Source organism: Barbus barbus (genome assembly GCF_936440315.1).
Source record: "Barbus barbus genome assembly, chromosome: 34".
NCBI classification, from domain to species: domain Eukaryota; kingdom Metazoa; phylum Chordata; class Actinopteri; order Cypriniformes; family Cyprinidae; genus Barbus; species Barbus barbus.
Window position 1 is genome coordinate 5870420 of NC_136762.1, and position 23786 is coordinate 5894205.

The 23786-nt window shown below is 37.2% G+C and overlaps 1 protein-coding gene across 1 annotated transcript; it reads right to left on the reverse strand.

Annotated features, from left to right (window-relative positions):
* Positions 1-310: 310 nt before the first annotated feature.
* LOC306854029 (uncharacterized protein) lies at positions 311-10226 on the reverse strand. Its single transcript, XM_079391813.1, has 21 exons — positions 9967-10226; positions 9669-9718; positions 8544-8930; positions 7343-7630; positions 6952-7242; positions 6212-6592; positions 5563-5850; positions 5181-5480; positions 4804-4839; positions 4344-4685; positions 3955-4248; positions 3393-3504; positions 2987-3034; positions 2863-2889; positions 2722-2784; positions 2561-2605; positions 2434-2460; positions 2282-2326; positions 2010-2078; positions 1669-1687; positions 311-1542 (listed from the first exon to the last, which is right to left on the reverse strand). The coding sequence occupies exons 2-21, from the start codon at positions 9703-9705 to the stop codon at positions 1501-1503; spliced, it is 3141 nt and encodes a 1046-aa protein (XP_079247939.1). The 5' UTR covers positions 9706-9718; positions 9967-10226; the 3' UTR covers positions 311-1500.
* Between the last annotated feature and the right edge of the window lie 13560 nt (positions 10227-23786).

A 23786-nucleotide genomic window follows, 5' to 3' on the forward strand; every position in this document is an offset into this window, starting at 1 on the left:
TATAACCACCCCAAAGAACCGCTGAAGAACCTTTTTTTTTTTTTTTTTTTTTTTTTTTTTTTTCTTAAAGTGTGTACTGTTTTTTTTTCTTAAAGTGTGTACTGTTATTCTGTGTGTCCTTTTATCTTGCACATTTAACCCTATGATTATTCAGGTAGGGTAAGGATAGTCAAATCTAGCCTAAACCATGACGCACTCACCCGCCCGCAGGTTGTAGTTCTTCAGGAATGACGTAGAAGACTCCCTTGTGGTGGTTCTTCTTTGCGGCTCAGTTTGTAGTTATAAGTAAAGTCTTACAGGAGGCAATCGTAACAAAATCTCTTATTTTATTGGTTGCAATACAAAGCAGTTAATGCAAAAAAGTTATTTAATTAAACTCTAAACAGCAATATTGGAGATACTGTTAAGCGGCCCTCGATCGGGTATCAAGTGTCCTCCACGCTTAATGCAGCCAGTATCTAAAGAGTTGTTTACTATTCAAACCTTTTATACTTTTTGGGAAACTCCAATTCAATATCAGTCTCTGTGAATCACTTCCAATTGCCAAATGTTCTTCCGTCTTCCCCTATGCTGTCATCTTCTCCTTGATTGCTATAGATTTGTCTGTTTACCTCCGTTTGTTTAAACTTCCTATGCACCCCCATGTACCCTCTCAATAACCTTTACTTTTTGCACCTGTTCTACAGTTTAAACAGAGGAAGTCATGCACATTTGTCTAAGCTCTACATCAATATCATTTAAAGCATTTTAGGTACTTTCATATTCAAGCATATATGGCATCAACTTAAAAGCAAGCAAAATAAAATTACATTGAAACAGGTAAATAGCAATATCCATATCCAAAACAATACATACATGCATACAGAAAAGTGTAATAAACGTTCAGTATAATAAACTTTAGTTTTTATTTCATACTTTTCCATCATCGTCCAATGCAGGATTTTCTTTTTTATAAAACATTGTTTTAATTCTCATCGGGTATGCTATATTATTCTTATTATAGACTACAATGTACTAGAAATAGAAAAAAGTCAGTATATTTGCCAACAATGGTATTTGTGTAGATATCCGTGTTGTAGACATCCAAGTAATCAACTTTGAGACACAAAAAATACTGTGATCATGTAAATACTTAAGACACAAGCCACATGTATGTTTAAAGTATGGTAGCACAAGCATAGTTTAAGCAATGCATTTCACAAAGAAAGTGACTTTAAAGAATAATGTGTGAAGTATAAAAGCATATTATAGTCAATACAAACTACAGAGTCAAACCCCCCCCCCCCCCCCCCCCATCCACTATTTATGCATTTACAATCCTAAAATGAAACGCTTCCTAAAAACCATAATGTGAGAAAATCCTTTGTTTTTATTATCTTTTTGTTATCTTTCTATTATAGAACAATGTTGGACAGGATGGAGAAATGATGTGATCTGGACTCAAACCGCATTAGCCATCTGTCAGAGCATTTGCACGGCCCCGATGATGTAATATTTTCATCAGGCATTTCCATATATACAATCAGCACCAGAATCATAACCCTTAAAGGAAAATTTAAAGAGATACCAAGGTCAGTCATATTTCAGCTTTTTTTTCAGATATTTGAAGCATATTTATGCAAGTTTTCCATGCTGTAAGAAAGCAAATGTAGTGATGAATATACTCACACGGTAGGATTTTGGCTCGCTGAGGTGCATGAGGAAAAACAAGAATGTACACATCTCATAAATATTTGCATTTGCATAGACCTTTGTATGATTTTATTTAAAACATATGCCAAACAGCAAAATAAAAGAACAAATACAGTGCTTGTTAATTACAAAAAATCTACAATTTGCTCTTCCATTACAACAAACAATATCAGAACCAAGGTCAGGAATGTTGAAGTGGCATGGGGACTTTTACTATATGACACACTGCAGTCAATACTATTATTTTGCTGTGTAACATGAGTACAATGAATTTAGACTTTGTGGGACTCATACGTCATTCAAATGCACTACTCTACCTCTTTGGTGATGGCATATGAGGTTTGGAGAAAGGCTTGTTTTCTGACACCACACATGTGTTGTTTGCTCTGTGAAGAGAGAGAAGGTTCATCATTGATGCGACTTTAGGAAATGTATATGTATTTAAAATTTCTGAAATCTTAAATTACTTTTTTATATCTGTTTAATATGCAAAGGCAAGTAAGCCATTTGTTGAAAGAGAGTTATTATAATCTTTTTATTATTACAGAAATCAGAAATCTTATTATTATTATTAGAATAAAGTACTGACTTGTATTCTGCTCTCAGATTTGCATTGGTTCTGGGTGACTGGTGTCTACAACAAAAACAGAAAATCAGTGGATTTTTTATTCTATTTTTTTTTTTTATTTAATAATGAAACACATAACACAAAATTAACAGAAAAAGTAGAATACTGCTTACCTAGAAAATCGGCTCCAGATGCTCCGTCTGTTAACAGAGTTAACATTTAAATAGTAATGTAATGTTTAAAAAGTAAGAATAATGTTTGAACAATATTCATAATTTTATAATTATACTTTAAACCTGCCTTTGTCCAGCCTTTGGTGGTCTTTCGGGAGCATTTCCAGTGTACCTGTAGATGGCAGTAGTTAGTGGATTGGAAACAAGAACCGACACTTCATTTTGTTGGACCAAAACAACAATTAAAAAGCAATTTTACTTGTTTTTTTATTAATTTTTTTTACTTGCCCGATATCACTTTTGTTTCCTCTGTTAGTCCAAGCTACTCTTCCTTCAGGCATACTAAAACGACTGGTGGAGAATTTTTTAAATTAGTCTCAAGACCAAATACAAAGATACAAAGATAAGTTTAGTAAAGAAAACTATAACCTTGAGAATCTGTTCCAAAATGATCTCCTACGTCAGAGAATAGGGTTAAAATTGCTATTTAATAATGAAAGTTTTTAACATGAATTAATGAGTGAAAACTGATGAAATAATGTGTCATACATACCTCTGTTCAGATTGTGTATGTAACCCTCGCATATCTTGACAAGGTTGTCTATCAATAATAAGAATGTAATCTGAGACATTGTCAATGTTGAGTGACAAAAGCAGATAAACATTAGCAAAATCATTGCAAGTGAATTTAACTGAACATTGTTTCATCAAAGTTTCATGATTTTAGGCCAAATATCTTTGAAACTTTTAAGTTAAAAAGCAATTTTTAAGATTTCTTGACCAATTGGTGGCACTGTGTCCATATTGCTCCAGTACTCACAGGATGAAAATTTAGTTTCAATACCTTAATGCATTTCTAAGATACAATCTCACTTTGTGTTTGGCATACGGTTTGAGATACAGACCTCAAAAGTTGATACAAAAATTCTGAAAGATGAGAATAAGCCAAACAAAGTTACCTGTGCCGTCTCTTGCGTATTAAGAGTCCAGTAAGCACGCAAATGAGGATGATCACAAGTGAGGGAGCTATGACATAAAGTCCGACAGTCTCCAGTTGAAGCCTTTGCACTCCTATTATAATATTATTTTAACAGGATTAATAGTCATATTTTATATGGTTTCTATTTGAGCAGTCATATTAAAGGGATAGTTCACCCAAAAATGAAAATTCTGTCATCATTTTCTCACCCTCAAGTAGTTCCAACCCTTTATGAAGGTCTTTGTTCTGCTGAACACAGAGGAAGATATTCTGAAGAATGTGGGAAACAGAGCAGTTCTGGGGCACCATTGACTTCCATAGTATTTTTTTTTCCCTAGTATGGAAGTCAAAGGTGCCCCAAAACAGCCTGTTTCAAACTTTCTTCAAAATATCTTCCTTTGCGTTCGGCAGAACAAAGAAATTCATACAGGTTTGGAACTACCTGAGGGTGAGTAAATGATGACAGAATTTTCAATTTTGAGTGAGCTATCCCTTTAAAACACAGACTAATGCACAAGTCATTAACATCAGTCTGTACTTACTTCTAATACTAACGAAGGCAGTATTGTCCTGTGTTTTACCACCCCAAAATTTGGCAGTGCAGACAATTTCATCTTTCTCTTCATATCCAGTTGGAATAAAGGTCACAGCAGACACTGTTTCCCAGACGCCTCCATCCATTTGATTGTGGCTGATAGTTTCTCTGGCTGTACGGATGCTCCAGGTGATTTCGGGAGGGTGAGAGGAGCATGTGTGGTTGACTGAGCATTTGAGAGCGACGCGTGTCCCGGGCTCGATGTCTTCAGGGAGGGATGACATCACAGGTTTTCCCGGTGCTTTGTAACACCAAGACATTAAATTAGATTTGGGATGAAGTACATATTCAAAAGTATGTGAACCCAAGTGATTATATGGGGTTATATTTTCTCACCCCGCATTATAATGAACACACAGCTGTTGTTGAAGCTGTATCTCTCATTTTCTCTTTCTGCTTGAAAACAGAACGGCCCATTGTCATGAGTTTGGACATTATCCATCTCCACAGTACAGTTCTGATCATTCGGGTCTCCAAGGAGTCTTGTGCGGCCTTTGAAGTTGTCTAAGACATCAACTGGGTCGGTGTGGTACATGTAGCCACCTTTTCTGGTGACCCAAAGAACCCGAAGTCGAGTGAGATATTCGTCTTCCGTCTTGAAACTGCACGGTATTACCACACATGATCGAGGCAACGCAGTGATCTTGGGTATCACATCTGCCACGTATTGGAAATAGGCTAAATTGAAATAAAATGAATCATTATTATTACAGAATTAAAAATTTCATTGCCAAAAAGCCTATGAGTGCAGTGCAATAAAGCACATATGAGAGCAGCTACAGAAGGGAAAACATACTTTCATTCAGGATTTGATCCGCTGGTTTTTTATATTCTGTAAGAGAATTGGTATAAAACAATTATGTTTGGTTTTGGCTTTAGTGAAGTGTGCATTTAAGCCTTAGGCTAGAAACATACTTGAAACTATATGAATGCCAAAATACACACATTCTCTTTTGCATAACTTGTTCTCAGTTCAGTAAACAAATGCATGCATGAAACATCAACCAGAATTTAGAATGAAGACATTACAACCAGGCATAATCTGAATGGTGAATATTCGCCAAAGAGAGATTTTCAAAGTAGTTATAAGGTTTACAAAAAAACAAGAACAGATAAAATACAGCTATAATAAGTAGACATAAATTACTCACACAATGCTAACAAGTTTCTTACCTTGTACACGCAAAACAACATAAGTTTCAATGTTTCCTCCGGAAAATGTTGCAGTACATATCAGCCTCTTTGCATTGTCTTCTTTTGCACCCAGAAAGGTTATGTTGGAAAAAGCAATCTGAAACTGATCTAAATTGGAATTCTTTTTGTTCCACGCTGAGACCTGCATGTTCTCATAGTTCCATGTGATGACTGGATTCTCTTTCTGGCAGGAATGGTAGATGATACAAGTGAAGTTCTGTGCGACACCCTCTGTGACATCTGCCAGTTCAGGCTCAATCGATATGTTATGATGAACACCTGAAATTTCAATGAAATATTGTAATAAGTTGTACTGTGATATTTAAACTAAACTTACTGCATAACATATTTGTTTACTCACATTTTGCACTTTTGACCTCTGTAGCTGTTACTGTTATGCCACCATGATGTGTCACTGAACACTTAATAGTCGAGCTTTCTGCTTTTACGACACCTGTGCGTGTCAGAGTGATTTTCCACAGGCCGTCTTTAACAGACTCATCCTTTGTTTCGTCAGATCCTTCTATACCGCTCAGAGTAATGGTTGGTTTGCTGTATGCACATGTGTGGAAAGCTAAACATGCTACAATGATGGTATCACCTGTTCTTTCACCTCCATAAAAACTGATGCTGGGCCATTGTGGAGTGGCTTTAATTGACAGAAACATTAGAATTAGCACATTATATAAAGTTTAAAAAATTTTCACTGGCCCCAAAAATTATTTGGACAAAGCTTACCTGAGCCATTTTTTTTTAACTATACCACTTGTTTTAATATTTTGATATATAATGCAAAGTCATGTGTAAAATATTTTTTTTGGGGGGCAAATGGCCTTGCCTTTTTTTTTTAATGATATTTAAACGAATACATTGGTTAGAATGAAGTCAATTTGGGAGATTTTATTTGGGAGTATTTATTGCATCTATTGTTACTGGCACAATATTCTACTACAGTTGGACATTCATAGATATTACAGAGGAAAAATATTATTCCAAGAACATTTACATACCATCAACAAGAACTGTAGATGTAGCATCATCACTTTCATAGTTTTGCCATGCAATATTTTCAGGGTCAATCCTTGTGTATAATTTCTCTCCATTGTGAGACGATTCCAGCTGTTTGATCACCAGACTGCAATCCCAATCTGATTTTCCATATAACTCAGTTTTTCCTCTGAACTTCTCATTGACATTGTTTGGATGCAAAGGATCATAAACTAAAGGTAAACCTTTAGAGTCCCGCTTATACCACACAACCCTACGTGGGTTTTTGGGTGGGTTTGATTTATATTTGAAAGAACATGGTATGACCAAACAGGAACCTTTGAGACCGTGAATGTCTTTGGGCAAACTCACTTCCCATCCCAAAGCATCATAGAGCAGAACACCTGTGGAACAATAGTTGTAGAACATTTAATGGCTGAGTGATAGAAAAAAAGCTGTATATTTTCTGCTTTCAATCAGGACTAATTAAAAATCTATATTAAACATCAAGTTTATATCTTGTATAAACATACTATTTTGCAAAATAATTGCTGTTTTGAAAGTAAAATAATGTGTTTTGTCAACCATAGCATTACAGACATTACAACAAGGCTAATTTTTAATGGTAAATATTTTTAAATCAATAGGAATTTTCTAATTTCTTTAAGTATAAAGTTGACAATACATAAATAAACTAGACAGGATACCTAATGAGACAGAGAGAAATCACACACATCAAACATGATGCTAACAAATTACCCACGTTGTACATGTAAAATAACAGAAGTTTTAATGTCTCCTCCAGAAAATTGTGCAGTGCACATCAACTTCTTCCCCTGATCTTCTTTTACAGCTATAAAGGCAATGTTGGAGTAGCTGATCCAATTTGAACCCGAACGTTTTTTGTACTTTGGTGTGACCTGCATGTTCTTATAGTTCCATGTGATGGTTGGCTCTTTCTGGCAGGAATGGAAGACGCTACAAACAAAGTTCTTTGCGATGCCCACTGTAACATCTGCCGATTCAGGCTCAATCGTTATTTTATGATGAACACCTGAAATTGAATTGAAATCTTGTAATAGGTTTCACTGTGACATTTAAAGAAAACTTACAGCTAATATCACACAAAGCCGTTCATATTTGTGTTTACTCACATTCTGCACTTTTGTCCTTCGTAGCTGTCACTGTTCTGCTACCATAATGTGTTACAGAGCAGCTGATAGTCAAGCGCTCTGTCTTTACGACACCTGTGTGTGTCAGAGTGATTTTCCACAGACCGCCTTTAATAGACTCATCCCTGATTTCGCCAGACCCTTCTATACCGTTCAGAGTGATGGTTGGTTTGCTGTATGGACACGTGTGGAAAGTTGAACATGCTACTGTGATGGTGTCACCAATCCTTTCACCTCCATAAATACTGATGCTGGGCTGCCGTGGACTTGCTATAATGGACAGAAACATAAGAATTTGTACATAATATGCTGTTTAAAAGTATTTAAGTATTTGAACATTTCGAAATATTTGAATTTCACTGCATTAGATACAAAAGAAACCGGCATCTGCAAACAAATTATGTTTTTCAGAACTAACTTCACTTCACTTTTCTTTTTTTCTAAATATTTTTAAATCTCTTTGGACAAAAGCGTCTGCTAAATGACAAAAGTAAAAAGTAAAGAGTGTAAAGACCATCGACTCTACCGTGCGACTCCACCGGGCAGGGACACCGGCAAGGGATAGTAGTATCGCTTTTATTTAATTTTTTCATTTATATGTTTATTATTGAAATGTTGTTATATGCATGTGTCAATTTTATTTAATTTCTTTATTTTCTTAAATATGTGGGTAGATAGTATTTATAGAGTTGTAACTTTTAGTTTTAGTTACTTTTTCTTATTTGTAAGTCGCTTTGGACAAAAGCGTCTGCTAAATGACTAAAAGTAAGTAAGTAAAAGTAAGTAAATCAACTGGTCTCAAGTCCAGATATCATAGATGTTAGAAGTCAGTTCCTTGTGTCACAGCAGAATAACAACCATACTTCATGTATTTCATGTTAACATAAAAAATGTTTCACAAAATTTGAAAGCCAGATTTCTGTTTTCATTTTGAAAAATATTTATAGCTTTATAACCTAAACATTCCATTAAATATTTTAACTAAAATGTGTGGGTTTTTTTATTGTCTTGTGCACACGCATACTTTTTGGGGCAAATCGCATTGCCTGGTTAGAAGAAAGTCAATTTAGGAGAAGCGTTTGATTATGTCTATTGTTACCGACCACACAATATTTCACTACGGTTGGCGAATCAAAGATATTACAGGGGTATACTGAATATTATTCCAAGAATATTTACATACCATCGACAAAAATTGTAGAGGTGACATCATAAAATGTGTAGGTGCTCTTTCCAACATTTTCAGGGTCAATCCATGTGTATAATTGTTCTCCATGGTGGGACTGTTCCAGCTTTTTGATCAGCAGACTGCAATCCCAACTTGATTTTCTATATAAATCAGTTTTCCCTCTGAACTTCTCAATGACATTACCTGGATACCAACGATCATAAACTAACGGATAACTTAAAGGATAAGAGACCCACTGATACCACACAATTCTATGTGGGTTTGTGGGTGGGTATGATGTGTAGTAGAAAGAACATGGTATGACCAGACAGGAACCTCTGAGACCGTGAATTTCCTTTGGCATACTTACAAACCATGCCAAAACGTCATACAGCAGAACAACTGTGAGACAAAAGTTGGAGAACATTAAGTGGTAGTTTTTCAAAAAAAGGTCTATTTTTGTTTTCAATTAACATATATTTTTTTTATTCAATCACATAAGTATTTGAAATCTATGTACATAATATAAATAACAAATGTGAAACAAATCATCATAGTTTAAAGAAATATAAATATCTCGTCTCTCATCAACACACTGATCAGACTATATCTAGGTAATGTACTGTATATGCTTTTGCTTTGCCTTTCACCCTGCAGCTCCTCAAGAATGCTTGTATTTCGGCATCATCATACAAAGTTAGTAAATTATGTGATGTTTTTGCATGCATTTTTGCTTTGGATGGAGACAGACCTGTTAGTCATGTCATATCATATCCCTTCATACTGTACATTTATTGATTCTCTCTACTTCTACAGGTGAGTGATACAAATATCACTTGACGCATTAACTTACCCTCCTTTCTACTCATTTTAAATTGAAATTATTTTTTGGTTAAGAATTGCCTGTCCAAAAGCTCTAAAAATACATGACCTGAAATTTAGCCATAGACTTTATGGTGTGTAACCATTAGATCCAGTCAAATGAACAAGAAGCAGCACAAGAAAATAAAACAACTCAAAGACACTAAATGACAATTCAGATAATTAAAGAAAATAAATGAGTAATACATTTTAATGCTGTACACCCTTATCAAACGCACCTAATGTATGAAGAAGAGAAACAGAAAACAGATCCAATACCTTGTAAGAGCAAACGAACTAGCAGAGATCCCACCATGTTCAGGTTTGCCCTTAAGTGAAATCAAAAATAACTGTTGTTTTATGTGTGCAATAATAATAATAATAACATTTCAAAATGAAGTAAAGAAAATGCACACCCTAAATGTCTATTTTCAGTTATTTTTATCAAGTTGACGATCAAATCAGTAATACATGGGGTTAAAACTTATGACTTGAAACTTTAAATTAAATTCTAAATGATCAAATCTTTGTCATTTTAAATCAGATACAATATACCATCATCTTTTTTCATTCTTACCTTCTTAATCCAATTTCAAGTCGGTTGGATGAAAAAGGCCTACAGCATGTATTTTAACATGCAAGAACCTGAGAGCAAAAGACAAAAATGCTGTGTAGTTATGCAAGAGATTCTATAAGTGGAAGTGAGAGCTTCCCACACTCTTAATAAAACAGTAAAAGTATGAGACAGGATGTATCATTTTCTTCCAAATAAGTCTGTTTTTCAGTCTCAAGCCCATCCCACTTCCATTTTAACTAATGTTTAATCATTTTGTTTTTGAAATACCTTGAAAATGATGTACTCATTAAAGCATGACAAACCCTATGCAAATTTTAAAAAGAAGCAGACGAAGATCTGGTTTGCTGAAGTATCCTAAAATCAAGCCTCTAAAACACATTCTGATACCTTTTAGCATTTAGAAAGTTTTGACTCCTGTCAGTGACAGTCATTTATGTTTCAGGGGTATCAGATAAATTGAACCGCATTCTTTTTCCCAAAAGCATCATCTACAAGTGCTCTGCAGTAATTGTACTAGAGTTTACTAAAGAGTAAAAAAGTGCATAAGGAAACAGACAAGTGCAGCCACCTGCAAGACAAATGCAGAAAACCTATATACCAATAATTTGTGCTAAGATTCATCGTTGTCGGAAAATTGACACTTATGACTGGTTTTGTGGTCCAGTGTCACATATAACCTATAACTAGCGTATAATTATTCATTTCTACACAAAAATGCTATTTGTGTATGATAAACAGACTATTTGGAAAAACAAACAAAAAAATGTCAAAATACCTATCATTATTCTTCCTGCGTGTAGTCTTCTTGGGTCGGTTGTTCTGATCATGTCGGGGACTGCTAGGGGGCTTATAGCGGTTGTAACGTAATACGTAATATTAATATGTAAATTGAAGAAATATTTTAATTTAGCTCAAAGGGAATCATTTATGAAAATAAAAAGTTAAAAAGAACAGTGTTTATTCAAAATATAAATTTTGTGTTACAATATACACTACTATTCAAAAGTTTGGGGTCAGTATTTATTTTCTTTCTTATTTCTTTTTTTTAAAATAATTAATATTTTTATTCAGCAAGGATGTGTTAAAGGGATAAAAAAATGATAGTAAAGACTTATATTGTTAGAAAATATTTATGTTTTTAATTAATGCTGTTCTTTTTTAACTTTTTATTAGCCTAATCAAAGAATAAAATAAAAAAGGTTCCAAAAATATTAGATTATAGATTGTAGACTATAGAAAATATTATATTATATTCACTGTATTTTAAAATATTTTAAAATATAAAACCAATATTAGAAATTGCAATAGCCTAAGAGTTCACAATATTACTGTTTTTTTTTCTGTATTTTGATCAAATAAATACAGCCTTGATGAGCATAAGTGACTCAAGGTCAAAGTAAAAAAACAAGGTCAATTATTTATTAGGTTTATAATATAGGCCTAACATAATATAATATAATATAATATAATATCAAAACAACTGAAGCATTTAAACTGAGATCTGTAAGTTAAATATATAAAAAAAAAAACATTAACATGTGAAAACATCGCTCAATACACCTGTGTGTGACTGTAAATGTCTTGGCGTTTTGTTACCGTTCTGTGCTCATCATCTGCTATTTCTAGCACTTAATCAAGCCACTCTTCTTTAATACATGAGGAGGCTTGATTTCACATGTCATTGCGTTTGCGTTGGCTCTCAATTTGAGCAAATATTAAAATATTTGGTTTGTACAGCGACTCATTTGGCGCACATCATTCTCCTTATTAACCCTGTAAACTGCATTCACTGGTTCTAACTCTATTGCGATAGCAGCTCTATAGCGGTCTACCCGAGCATTGCAATTCTTTCGTTTTCATTAGAATACAATCAAATGGCTTTCCCAACTCATTTTTCTGTGTGCGCAGCACATTATTTCTCTGCGCGGGAACATTGCTCCTATTTATGTTAAGGTATTTCACTTTAATTGCATAGAAAATGACCTATACACAGTGGCGGACCTAGAGTTTTATACATGGGGTGGCCAGGGGGTGGTCAAGGCTAATTCAGGGGGTCCATGGACCATGACAGAAAATCAGTTTATAACTCCAACCTGGCATAAAAAAGCATGAATAAATCCTACAATTGCTAATTACTTCACATTACCACACATTAGCTATACATTCCTACCGTAACTTCAAATGTTAGTCTATTGAAACTTAATTCTCTCACCTCATTAACCAGTGGCTGGAGCAGCCTGGAGTTATAATTATTCATGGATAATTAACAAGCCTGTGATTAACACTACCAGTCAAAAGATTTAGAACAGTAAGATTTATAATGTGTTTTAATTCTCTTCTTCTCACCAAGCCTGCATTTATTTGATCCAAAATACAGCAAAAGCAGTAATATTGTGAAATATTTTTACTATTTAAATAACTGCTTTCTATTTGAATATATTTTAAAATGTAATTTATTCCTGTGATTTCAAAGCTGAATTTTTAGCTCAAAAAACATTTATTATTATTATTATTATTGAAAACAGTCGAGTAGAATTTTTCAGGTTTCTTTGATGAATAGAAAGCTCAGGAGAACAGCATTTATCTGAAATATAAATATTTTGTAACATTATAAATGTCTTTATCATCATTGCTAAATAAAAGTATTAATTTCTATAATACCCCCCCCCCCCCCCCCCCCCCCCGTAAATAAATAAATAAATAATTATACTGACTGTTTATAATGACTATATAATTATACTTGGTGAGCAGAAGATAATTCTTTAAAAACATTAAAAATCTTATTGTTCAAAAACTTTTGACTAATGTACACTTAATTTTTTTTCTCATTTTTTCTAAACTAAACTATTGTTAAGGTTAAAGTAACAATTGGTTTGTATACAAGTTCATACTAGACTATTTTTATAATAACTTTATATCTATTCATTTTTATTAATTATAATAAAAAAGAGCAACTGAGTAAATATTTAAATGTAATTTTTGCAAAATTCTCTCTTTTTCTCAAGTTTGTGGACACAGTGTGGATTTTCTTTTATGTGCCAATGTTTTCTAGCTGCTGTCTTTCCGCGGTTGAAACACTCATTGAGATTACATGAGACACGATACATTCAGTAAGTTGTGGTGTATCCTTCAGCATGGATCGGATGTTCATTAAATGTTTACTTCATGCTGATAAGAATGCACTCCTGCTTCACTTGAACTTAAAAAGCGGGAGCGCGCATGATCCGTCACGCCAGCCAACTTAACAGCCCCAAAACTGTTTTTATCGTTTGAAATTCTTAATAAAATTAACAGAATTTGAACGCTGAGACTTTGTTTCATGCTATTATAAGTGACCTGTTCTGTCGTGTCCGTCAGCTCGTGGTCTATGTCCTCTCTGCCCTGATGTTTTTCACTGTGGCGTGAGAGCGTGTGCGTGAGAGGCTGGAAATGGACGAGACGAAGCGCGATGCGGAACACCAAACGCGTCACATCCTTAAATTCGAGGCTAAAATAAACGCTTATTTCAGTACGATTAAACAAAGAAAATGAAATCGTAGCATATTAATTTTTGGGGTGGCACCAAGGGCGGCCGATCCGATGTCAGGGGTGTCCAGTGCCACCCTGAACGCTTCTGGCTCCGCCACTGATTGCCATTAGAGTAAAATGACTGAACCTAAACATAGGAGCCTGATAAAAATGCTCATTTTAGATGAAAATTTCAGACGGCACTTTGAGGCTTTTGCATTTGAACTCTTCATTTATTTCCTGTTACAATATTCGTATTTACTTTCTTATTTTATTGTATTAATAATTATAATTATTTTTATAAATGTGTTATTCCTTCTTGTAAAACTGATCTCTGATATAATCATTAATAGATCTCACTGCATCAGTCCATATTTTAGATCCGTGGTTGCATAATTAATTTGATTCCTAAACATATTTTTTTCGTGGTACAGTAGTGATGTAGTTTTTTATTAGTGTTTCAGAGTAGAAGCAGATAGCAGGCCTAAAAAGAAAGCCTAGTCTTGCCAATGACACAAGCATGATGCCCTTAACAGGCTGGTGTGTGGGTACCTTGAAAATCTACTCCAAATAGACCCTTAAATCAAAAAGAGGAATAGAGAAATGTAAATAATGCAGCTTGACATTTCATCTTTCTTTCTACAGATGAAAGTTTAACAACCACCACCAACAACTGAACTGATGAGCATTCATTTATACAACCACAAGCTGGTGAAATGTAGTGGAAATGAAGCGTTTAAAAATGAACAATGTGTTATAGCTGAAGGAACAAACTGAACATTCTTCCCCAACAACAGTGCTAAATATAGTCGCCTTTAAAAAGTAACACCATTCTGACTGTTTTTAATGGTAAAACAATCTTTGCTGCCTTATAAGCTGCCTTGTTTCCAAATGAGAAACAAAATATTTACAAAAATGAATACTTTGTTCATAATATAGTAAAACACACTAGAAATTCCACTGATTCTTCAGATGAGTTTTGAAAGTCAAATGTGAAATAAAAAACATCTATTATTAAAAATACATACATTATCACTAAAATTACACAGCTATCATCAGACAGCACTAAGAAAATGCAAATTCCGGATTGGGACCACCTGCTTCGAATGATATCAGTGGATTGAATGGACGTTATCAGTGGTTATCAGGTCACAGATATGGACCAGAAGGGATCTGCTGAGCCTACTGGTAAGCTGAGAAGGCTGTTATCATCGATCCACATCCTTAATCACCGCACACATGTATGAAGGTGAAGTTAACACCAGCAGAGTAGATCATTTCACCAGCGCCAACAACTGCACACGGACCAAAGACCAGTGAAATAGCACATTAAACGATGGATTTAGATGACTTCAGGACACATGTACAGGTACCGTCTCGTAAAATACTCCATTGTTCCGTGTTTATGAATGAAGTTATTCATTTAAAATTTGCCTATGGTGGGAAAGGGATTGTGTAAAAAGTCCACACATTTACCATATGTTTACCATAGTAACTGTCACTTGACCATGTCATGTGTAGTCAAGGCACAGTAACCACAAAATATACCATGCTTCTCCCACCGTAACCATAATTTTACTGTGGTATTTTTAGTTAAAGCACAATAACTTCAATATTTACTATGAGTTTACCTCAGTAACCATAGATTTACAGTGGTATTTGTAGTTAAAACACAATAACATCGATATTTACTATGACTTTACCTCAGTAACCGTATTTTACTGTGGTATTTATAGTTAAAGCACAATAACATCGATATTTACTATGACTTTACCTCAGTAACCGTATTTTACTGTGGTATTTGTAGTGAAAGCACAATAACATCGATATTTACTATGACTTTACCTCAGTAACCGTATTTTACTGTGGTATTTATAGTTAAAGCACAATAACATCGATATTTACTATGACTTTACCTCAGTAACCGTATTTTACTGTGGTATTTGTAGTGAAAGCACAATAACATCGATATTTACTATGACTTTACCTCAGTAACCGTATTTTACTGTGGTATTTATAGTTAAACACAATAACCTCGATATTTACTATGAGTTTATCTCAGTAACCGTATTTTACTGTGGTATTTGTAGTGAAAGCACAATAACATCGATATTTACTATGACTTTACCTCAGTAACCGTATTTTACTGTGGTATTTATAGTTAAAGCACAATAACATCGATATTTACTATGACTTTACCTCAGTAACCGTATTTTACTGTGGTATTTGTAGTGAAAGCACAATAACATCGATATTTACTATGACTTTACCTCAGTAACCGTATTTTACTGTGGTATTTATAGTTAAACACAATAACCTCGATATTTACTATGAGTTTATCTCAGTAACCATATTTTACTGTGGTATTTGTAGTGAAAGCACAATAACCTCGATATTTACTATGAGTTTGCCTCAGTAACCATATTTTACTGTGGTATTTATAGTTAAACACAATAACCTCAATATTTACTATGAGTTTACATCAGTAACCCTAGATTTACTGTGGTATTTGTAGTGAAAGCACAATAACCTCAATATTTACTATGAGTTTACATCAGTAACCCTAGATTTACTGTGGTATTTGTAGTGAAAGCACAATAACCTCGATATTTACTATGACTTTACCTCAGTAACCGTATTTTACTGTGGTATTTATAGTTAAACACAATAACCTCAATATTTACTATGACTTTACCTCAGTAACCGTATTTTACTGTGGTATTTATAGTTAAACACAATAACCTCGATATTTACTATGACTTTACCTCAGTAACCGTATTTTACTGTGGTATTTATAGTTAAACACAATAACCTCAATATTTACTATGAGTTTACCTCAGTAACCGTATTTTACTGTGGTATTTATAGTTAAACACAATAACCTCAATATTTACTATGAGTTTACCTCAGTAACCGTATTTTACTGTGGTATTTGTAGTTAAAGCACAATAACCTCAATATTTACTATGAGTTTACCTCAGTAACCGTATTTTACTGTGGTATTTGTAGTTAAAGCACAATAACCTCAATATTTACTACGAGTTTTCATCAGAGGTCGCTCTTCCATCATATTGACTCTCACACCACACAGACTATAACATATTACCCTGGACTGCATTTCCTATCATTCATTGCACTAAGTACACACAGCTGTCTCAATCACACGCTCACAGCTGAGAATTATCATATCACACACCCTACATAAACCATGGGCTGTGTCCGAAACCGCCTACTCAATGAGTAGCTACTTATTTTCAAGAAGTACTTACTTAACGAGCGCTAAAAGAGTACGTACTCTACAGCCAAATCTCGTTGAGTATGAATGAGATCCGGCATGTTTAGGTTATCATGTGATCTATGACGTTATAACAAGTGCAAAAACAAAAGATATGAGCGACAGGTTTAATTCATCCATATGTAAATATTTTGATGCTGATTAAATTTGCTCATTTTTGGTCTTGTTGAAGAAACAGCTGCCCTTATGATTGAAGTATAACCAACAAATTTGTTCATCCACATGCAAAACTGGCTTAAATCTCCTTTGTTTTTCTCTTTTTCTTGTTGAATGTCCCTCTCGTTTCTTCCCTGAGGCTTATAAATAACAAAAACAAATGCAATTTTAATGCATTATGATTATATACATTTTTATTCAAAGATATTTAATCTTTTTGTCCCTGTGTATATAATCTCATACTATGATGTTCGCAAATCAATTAGTTGTTTTCTTTTTTTGTGTGTCATTATGATTGGTCATTGTTAAAGCTACTACCATCTTTCCCTGAGCTTGTATATTCTGCAGTAATAATAAATAATAATAAAAATATAATAAGAGCGACAGGCGCACAAACATCTCAAAGCATCAATAAATCCACAACCCTACCTAGTATGTTTTCCTCCATGTTTGTAATGTCTGCACAAAGAAGGTGTCAATCAGCTGCTCAAAGATCTTACCTTTGGAGAGGATTGTTGATTTTACTCGAAAAATGTATTACTACTTAGAAATTAAGATTCCTTCAGAATGCATTGGTTGCCCAACACTTTTGAACAATAATAATGATAAATGCTGACCAATAATTAATTATATTTTTTAGTGAACCAAGCAAAATGTAATTAGTTTTTTCATATGCCATAGCTATGCGTGACTGTACACTAGACAAATGCAGCCAAGGTGAATACATCTCAATTTTCAGTCAAGTAATGAATTAATGCATATGTTAATGAAAAATAAAAGTAACCATAACAATAAATAAACAAGTCAACAACAAATGAAAAAGCTTTATTCAAACATAATTGTTCTAACAATCATGTATTTACAGGCAGTGAACCCACATCCTACTGCATCTCAACACAGCTGAGCCAGTTCTGCAGCTTTATTCTGATGAAGACCACCGTGTCCACCTTCACCTCTCTGCTGTCCAGCACGTCCCTCATTGCTGCAGTCAGACTTTATATATTTTTGTTATCCTTTTTTTTCCACAAATACCGCTGTCACCTGTTCCAGCACAAATGCTCTGCATCAAATGCACAGAAATCAAGAATCAGAAAAGCGCTGTAACAGCTTAGTTTGAAATTACAATAATTAAAATAAATGAAACATTAAGATTTAAAATATTTTTTAACTGAAAGATTTTCAGCTCACTGAGAGCCTTTGAATATTCTTTGAGAATATTTCCCTGTCTCTTATTAAATAGACATTTAATGGTCTTTAAGATGTATAAGGTTTATGTAAATGCACTTTGTGTTTACTGGAGCTATACAAATATACTGTAACGTTACTGTCTAGCATCTACACCTTCAGCAAATCAACAGTTTACTATACAGTAGCTCAAGAAATGTGATTTTAACACATGTAACCGTGTTTTTGATCGATGAAACTCAAACTTCTACATTTGTAAAAACAGCCGCGTCGCTGATCTCCGTCACGTGATGATGACGTCTCCTCTCGCGTGGGGCTTCTGGGATAGAAAAGTGTCCATCGGATGAACACTCAAGAATCTGGCCAGAAGTAGTAGGACATACAGGGAACTTCTCGACTACTCTTGTATGAATACTGAGGTTTCGGACATACTTATTCGCTCACCTACTGCTTTTCCCCTACCATATAGTAGAGAAGTAGGCATATTCGGACGCACTTTAAGTAGACGCACGTCCGAATCTCGCCAGAATTAGTGTCACCCAGGTAATTCCTGCCTACTCTGTAATGAATCCGAAGGATTCGGACATACTTATTCGCTCGCCTACTGCTTTTCCCCAACTATATAGTAGAGAAGTAGGCGGTTTCAGACGCAGCCATGGACTTCCTTTCACAGATCGATGAGTATTGTTCTGCGTATAGCACTCCCCTAGTGTTAGCTGCCTTACCGAGCCATTCTGTGTAGTCTCATGTATTGTTCTGCGTTTATCACTCACCTAGTGACAGCTGCTTTACGGAGTCTAGTGTCCAGTTCTAGTTAGTCTTGTCATTCCGTGTTGCCTTGTTTCCTGTTTCCTTATTCCTGCCTGTGTATCTTGAATTAACCATTGTCTCGCCGTTCAGACTCTGTTTGTACCTCGTTTGGATTATTGCTCATGTTATTGGATTACCCCTCTTCTCAAGGATATCCTCTGGATATTGTTTGCCGATCAAAGACCCATGCTTGCCCTAGGATTACTCTTCGTCTTGTCTGTGTTATACCTGTTTGACAATGTTTTGACCCTGCCTGTATTTTTGACCACGTCTGGAAATAAAGCTTGCAAATAGATCTGCACGTGTCACGTCTCGTTGGTCCCGTTACAGCACCTAATGTATGAAGAACAGAAACAGAAAACAGATCCAATACCTTGTAAGACCATACGAACTAGCAGATATCCCACCATGTTCAGGTTTGCCCTTAAGTGAAATAAAACATAACTGTTGTTTTATGTGTGCATGTCACGGGAGAAACGAGGTCTGGGTCCAAATGCAGGTGAGGTGATATTTTAATATAACAAAAGGCCAACACGGCACAACAAACACATATAAAACATAAACAAGGCAGGTTAACAGGCAGGATCAGGCAAGACATGAAACATAAGACAATGCAACCAGACAGAGAGACGGGTGCAGAGACACTTTATAGTTCATGGTGATCCGGATCAGCTGTGAGTGAACTGATTGTGTGAGACGCGTGTAATCATCCAGGTGAGTGCAATGTGAGTGTAGAGTCCGGGAGGAAGGGAGCTGGCGACCTCTGGTGGGGAAAGGGCAGACCTGCAGCCCGGCCTCGTGACAGTACCCCACCTCTAAGGAACGGCTTCCAGACGTTCCCCTAGATCTAACAGCCCGGAGGGGGGTGAAGCAGTGACACAGGGGGAGGGATGGCGGGCCAGGTCCGTGTGGGGGCAGAGGGCCTGTCAACAGAGGCCGAGCAGGACGCCAGGGCGGATCCGGCAGAGCAGGGAACTTGAGTGGAGCCGGCAGGGCACAGAGCTTGGGAGGATCGTGCGCGGCCACCGCCGCCTCGGGAGCGCTGTTCGCGGCCGCTTCGGCGGGCTCGGGGGCGGTCTCCGCCGCTTCGGCGGGCTCGGGAGCGGTCTCCGCCGCTTCGGCGGGCTCGGGAGCGGGCTCGGGGACGGTCTGCGCCGCTTCGGCGGGCTCGGGGGCGGTCTCCGCCGCTTCGGCAGGCTCGGGGGCGGGCTCGGGAGCGGTCTCCGCCGCTTCGGCGGGCTCGGGGGCGGTCTCCGCCGCTGCGGCGGGCTCGGGGGCGGTCTCCGCCGCTTCGGCGGGCTCGGGGGCGGGCTCGGGAGCCGGCTCCGCCGCTTCGGCGGGCTCGGGAGCGGTCTCCGCTGCTAACTCCACCCTGAAGTCTGAGCCGCTCATCCACAGGAGCAGGTTGATGTAGTTCTCCAGCGACTCCTCGGGGTCCCAGAGTGGCGCCAGGGACTTGAAGGGCTCGGCTAAACCCCCCCTGAAAAAAACCATGAGACAGGTCTTCTCTATAAACACCTGCCGAGCCACTCCAATAAAATCCCTGGCGTAATCCTCCATGCTCCGGTCTCCCTGGCGGATGTTAAGCAGCCTCCCTGCTGGACCCATGTTTGCTGGTTGCATTCTGTCACGGGAGAAACGAGGTCTGGGTCCAAATGCAGGTGAGGTGATATTTTAATATAACAAAAGGCCAACACGGCACAACAAACACATATAAAACATAAACAAGGCAGGTTAACAGGCAGGATCAGGCAAGACATGAAACATAAGACAATGCAACCAGACAGAGAGACGGGTGCAGAGACACTTTATAGTTCATGGTGATCCGGATCAGCTGTGAGTGAACTGATTGTGTGAGACGCGTGTAATCATCCAGGTGAGTGCAATGTGAGTGTAGAGTCCGGGAGGAAGGGAGCTGGCGACCTCTGGTGGGGAAAGGGCAGACCTGCAGCCCGGCCTCGTGACAGTGCAATAATAATAATAATAACAACATTTCAAAATGAAGTAAAGAAAATGCACTATTTTCTTCTATTTTCAGTTATTGTTTTTATGACATTGACCATCAAATGAGTAAAAGAGGGGGCTAAAATTTATGACTTGAAACTTTAAGTTAAATTAAATTATAAATGATCAAATCTTTGTCATGTTAAATCAGATACAATATACCATAATCTTTTTTAAAATCTTACCTTCTTAATCCAATTTCAAGTCGGTTGGATGAAAAAGGCCTACACCATGTACTTCAAAATACAAGAACCTAAGAGCCAAAGACAAAAATGCTCTTTGGTTATGCAAGAGATTCTATAAGAGAAAGTGTGAGCTATACCCACACTCTTAATAAAACATAGACGAGTAAAAGAGACAGAAGGATGTATAATTTTCTTCCAAATAAGTCTGTTTTTCAGTCTCTAGCCCATCCCACTTCCATTTTAACTCACGTACACGGAAAGATGGTGAGACTGTTGCGGATTATGTGGCAGAATTGAAAAAGTTAGTACATCACTGTGAGTACGGGGCCACACTTCCAAACAATTCTGTGGGACAGACTCGTCTGTGGAGTGAACGACGACCAACTGCAGAGACGGCTGCTATCAGAAGTGGAGTTAACATTTGAGAAGGCACCTACCATCTGCCAGGCAATGGAGTCTGTGAACAAGAATGTGAGAAATTTCCAAGGATTGTTAATTGAGGAGACAGGACAAAATGTGAAGTCACTTAAAGGTGTACAGCAGTACATAGAGTGTACTCAGCTGAGAAAAAGGGGCGACAAAAAGACACTCTGTGTTACAGATACAAAGGATAACATGCACCAGAGGAAGTTTCTGAATGAGCTCTGCAAAATGTGGAAAGCGTGGACACATAAAACGAGAATGCAGGGTAAAACAAACTGCTGTGGGGTGCCAAAAGACTCCATTCAAAGGACAAAAAGGAGAGAAAAAAAGAGAAAGGTAGGAGGACTTATCTCATTAGAGAGTAGAAAAGAAACGAGAGGGAGTACAACCTGGATATTAACACAATACACTAAACTTGCCCCTATGACGCAGAAAGTGAGGGTAAATGGCATGGAAGTGGAATTTGAAGTCGACGCAGGTTGTGAAGTGACAATCATCAGCAAAGAACAATATTCTAAGTTGTGGAAACAAACTGACATGCCAGAATGTAGACCCTGCAGTTTGAATCTAAAGGGGAAGAGATGGAAGTGCTGGGTCAAGCCACAGAGACAGTGGAAATCCAAAATGTAAGAAAAGAAATGATCATGGTCTTGGTAGATGGAGAGGGACCTTACTTGTTGGGGCCAGGCAGGCTGAAAGACTTTGGGCTGTTGTCATAGCTGGTGAATCAAGTAACAGCAGTATCAACACCGAGGTTAGCAGATGTACTAGACAGACACGCAGCGGTGTTTAAAGAAGATCTGGGGCAGTTCAAAGGCACCACAGCTAAAATTCCTGTCAACCCTGAGGCCTAACCACGATTCTTTAAGCCCAGACGAATTCTGTTTGCTGTCAAGCCCTTGGTGGAGGCTGAGCGCCAGAGACTGGATGAGGTTCTGAGGAGATTAAAAACAAGTGGATTAAGACTGAAAGGGAGCAAATGTGAGTTTCTGGGAGAGGAAGGGATATTCCTGGACCCCCGAATCAGTGCTGCAGGTGTGCAGCCAGTCACTGAAAAGGTGCAAATGATTCAAGAAACCCCCACTCCGCAATCGGTGAGTGAACTGAAGACTTATCTAGGCTTGCTGAACATCATAGGTTTCTGCCCAGTCTGTCCATGGTGCTGGTGCCCTTGCACAGGTTGTTGAAGGAGACAAAATGGATGTGGGGTTGTGAACAGGAAGAAGCATGTGTGAAGTTAAAAGAACTCCTCCAGTCATCTGCTATATTAATGAACTATGATCCTACCAAACCTCTTATCTAGGCTTGTGATACTTCCCCTTATGGGGTGCGGGCTGTGCTGTCCCACAGGATGGAAGATGAGACAGACAGAGCGAGAGGATTTGTATCACGGACGTTAAATGCAGCAGAGAAAATTACCCCAAAAATGATAGCCAGACACTCCTTATCCAATTGAGGGTAAAGAAATTCCACACATATGTGTATGGTAGACCATTTACCACTGTGACTGATCGCAAGCCCCTGATTGCACTGTTTAATTAACTCATGAACAGATAGCTTCTCCACATATTCAACGATGGGTTGTGACTTTGGGGGAGGGGGTATGAGTACACTATTGTATATCGAGCAGGCCATGAGCATCAAAATGCTGATGGGTTGAGCTAGCTGCCACTGTCCAAAAAAGGAGTGGAGACCCCAGCGGAGGAAGAGAGAGTGCTGCTGCTGGACAAAATGACGTGTCCCTGATAAAAGCAGAGCAAGTGAAGAGATGGACTGATACAGATTCTGTTTTGACACTGTTTTGAGTAAGAGAATATGTGCTTAGAGCATTGGTCTCAAACTCAATTCCTGGAGGGACACAGCTCTAATGACTAGTATTATCAGGGGGAAGAGAATGTAGTGAAGTATTAAGTCAATTGAGAGTGTGACCACTAGTGGGTGTAAATGATGATGTTTTATTAACAAGGTTCGGGAGGAGCACAATCAGATAATCAACTAATTTGGCGCAGGTGCAACTCATTTAGCTATCCTAACGAGCACAATGCATATAAATATGCAGCCTGTCTACCTCTGTCCAATGACAGTTTTCCGGCATCCCTCCTCCACCCCAACTCCTCATCCCTAATCTATTTGATCCCATATTAGGGATAGGGGGAGTTCTCTGGGTTCGGGCCATATTCTGGGCTTGGAGCCCTCCCCCAGGACAGCACACCAAAATATGCTTACTATTTGCTATCAGATTAGATGTAAGGGTG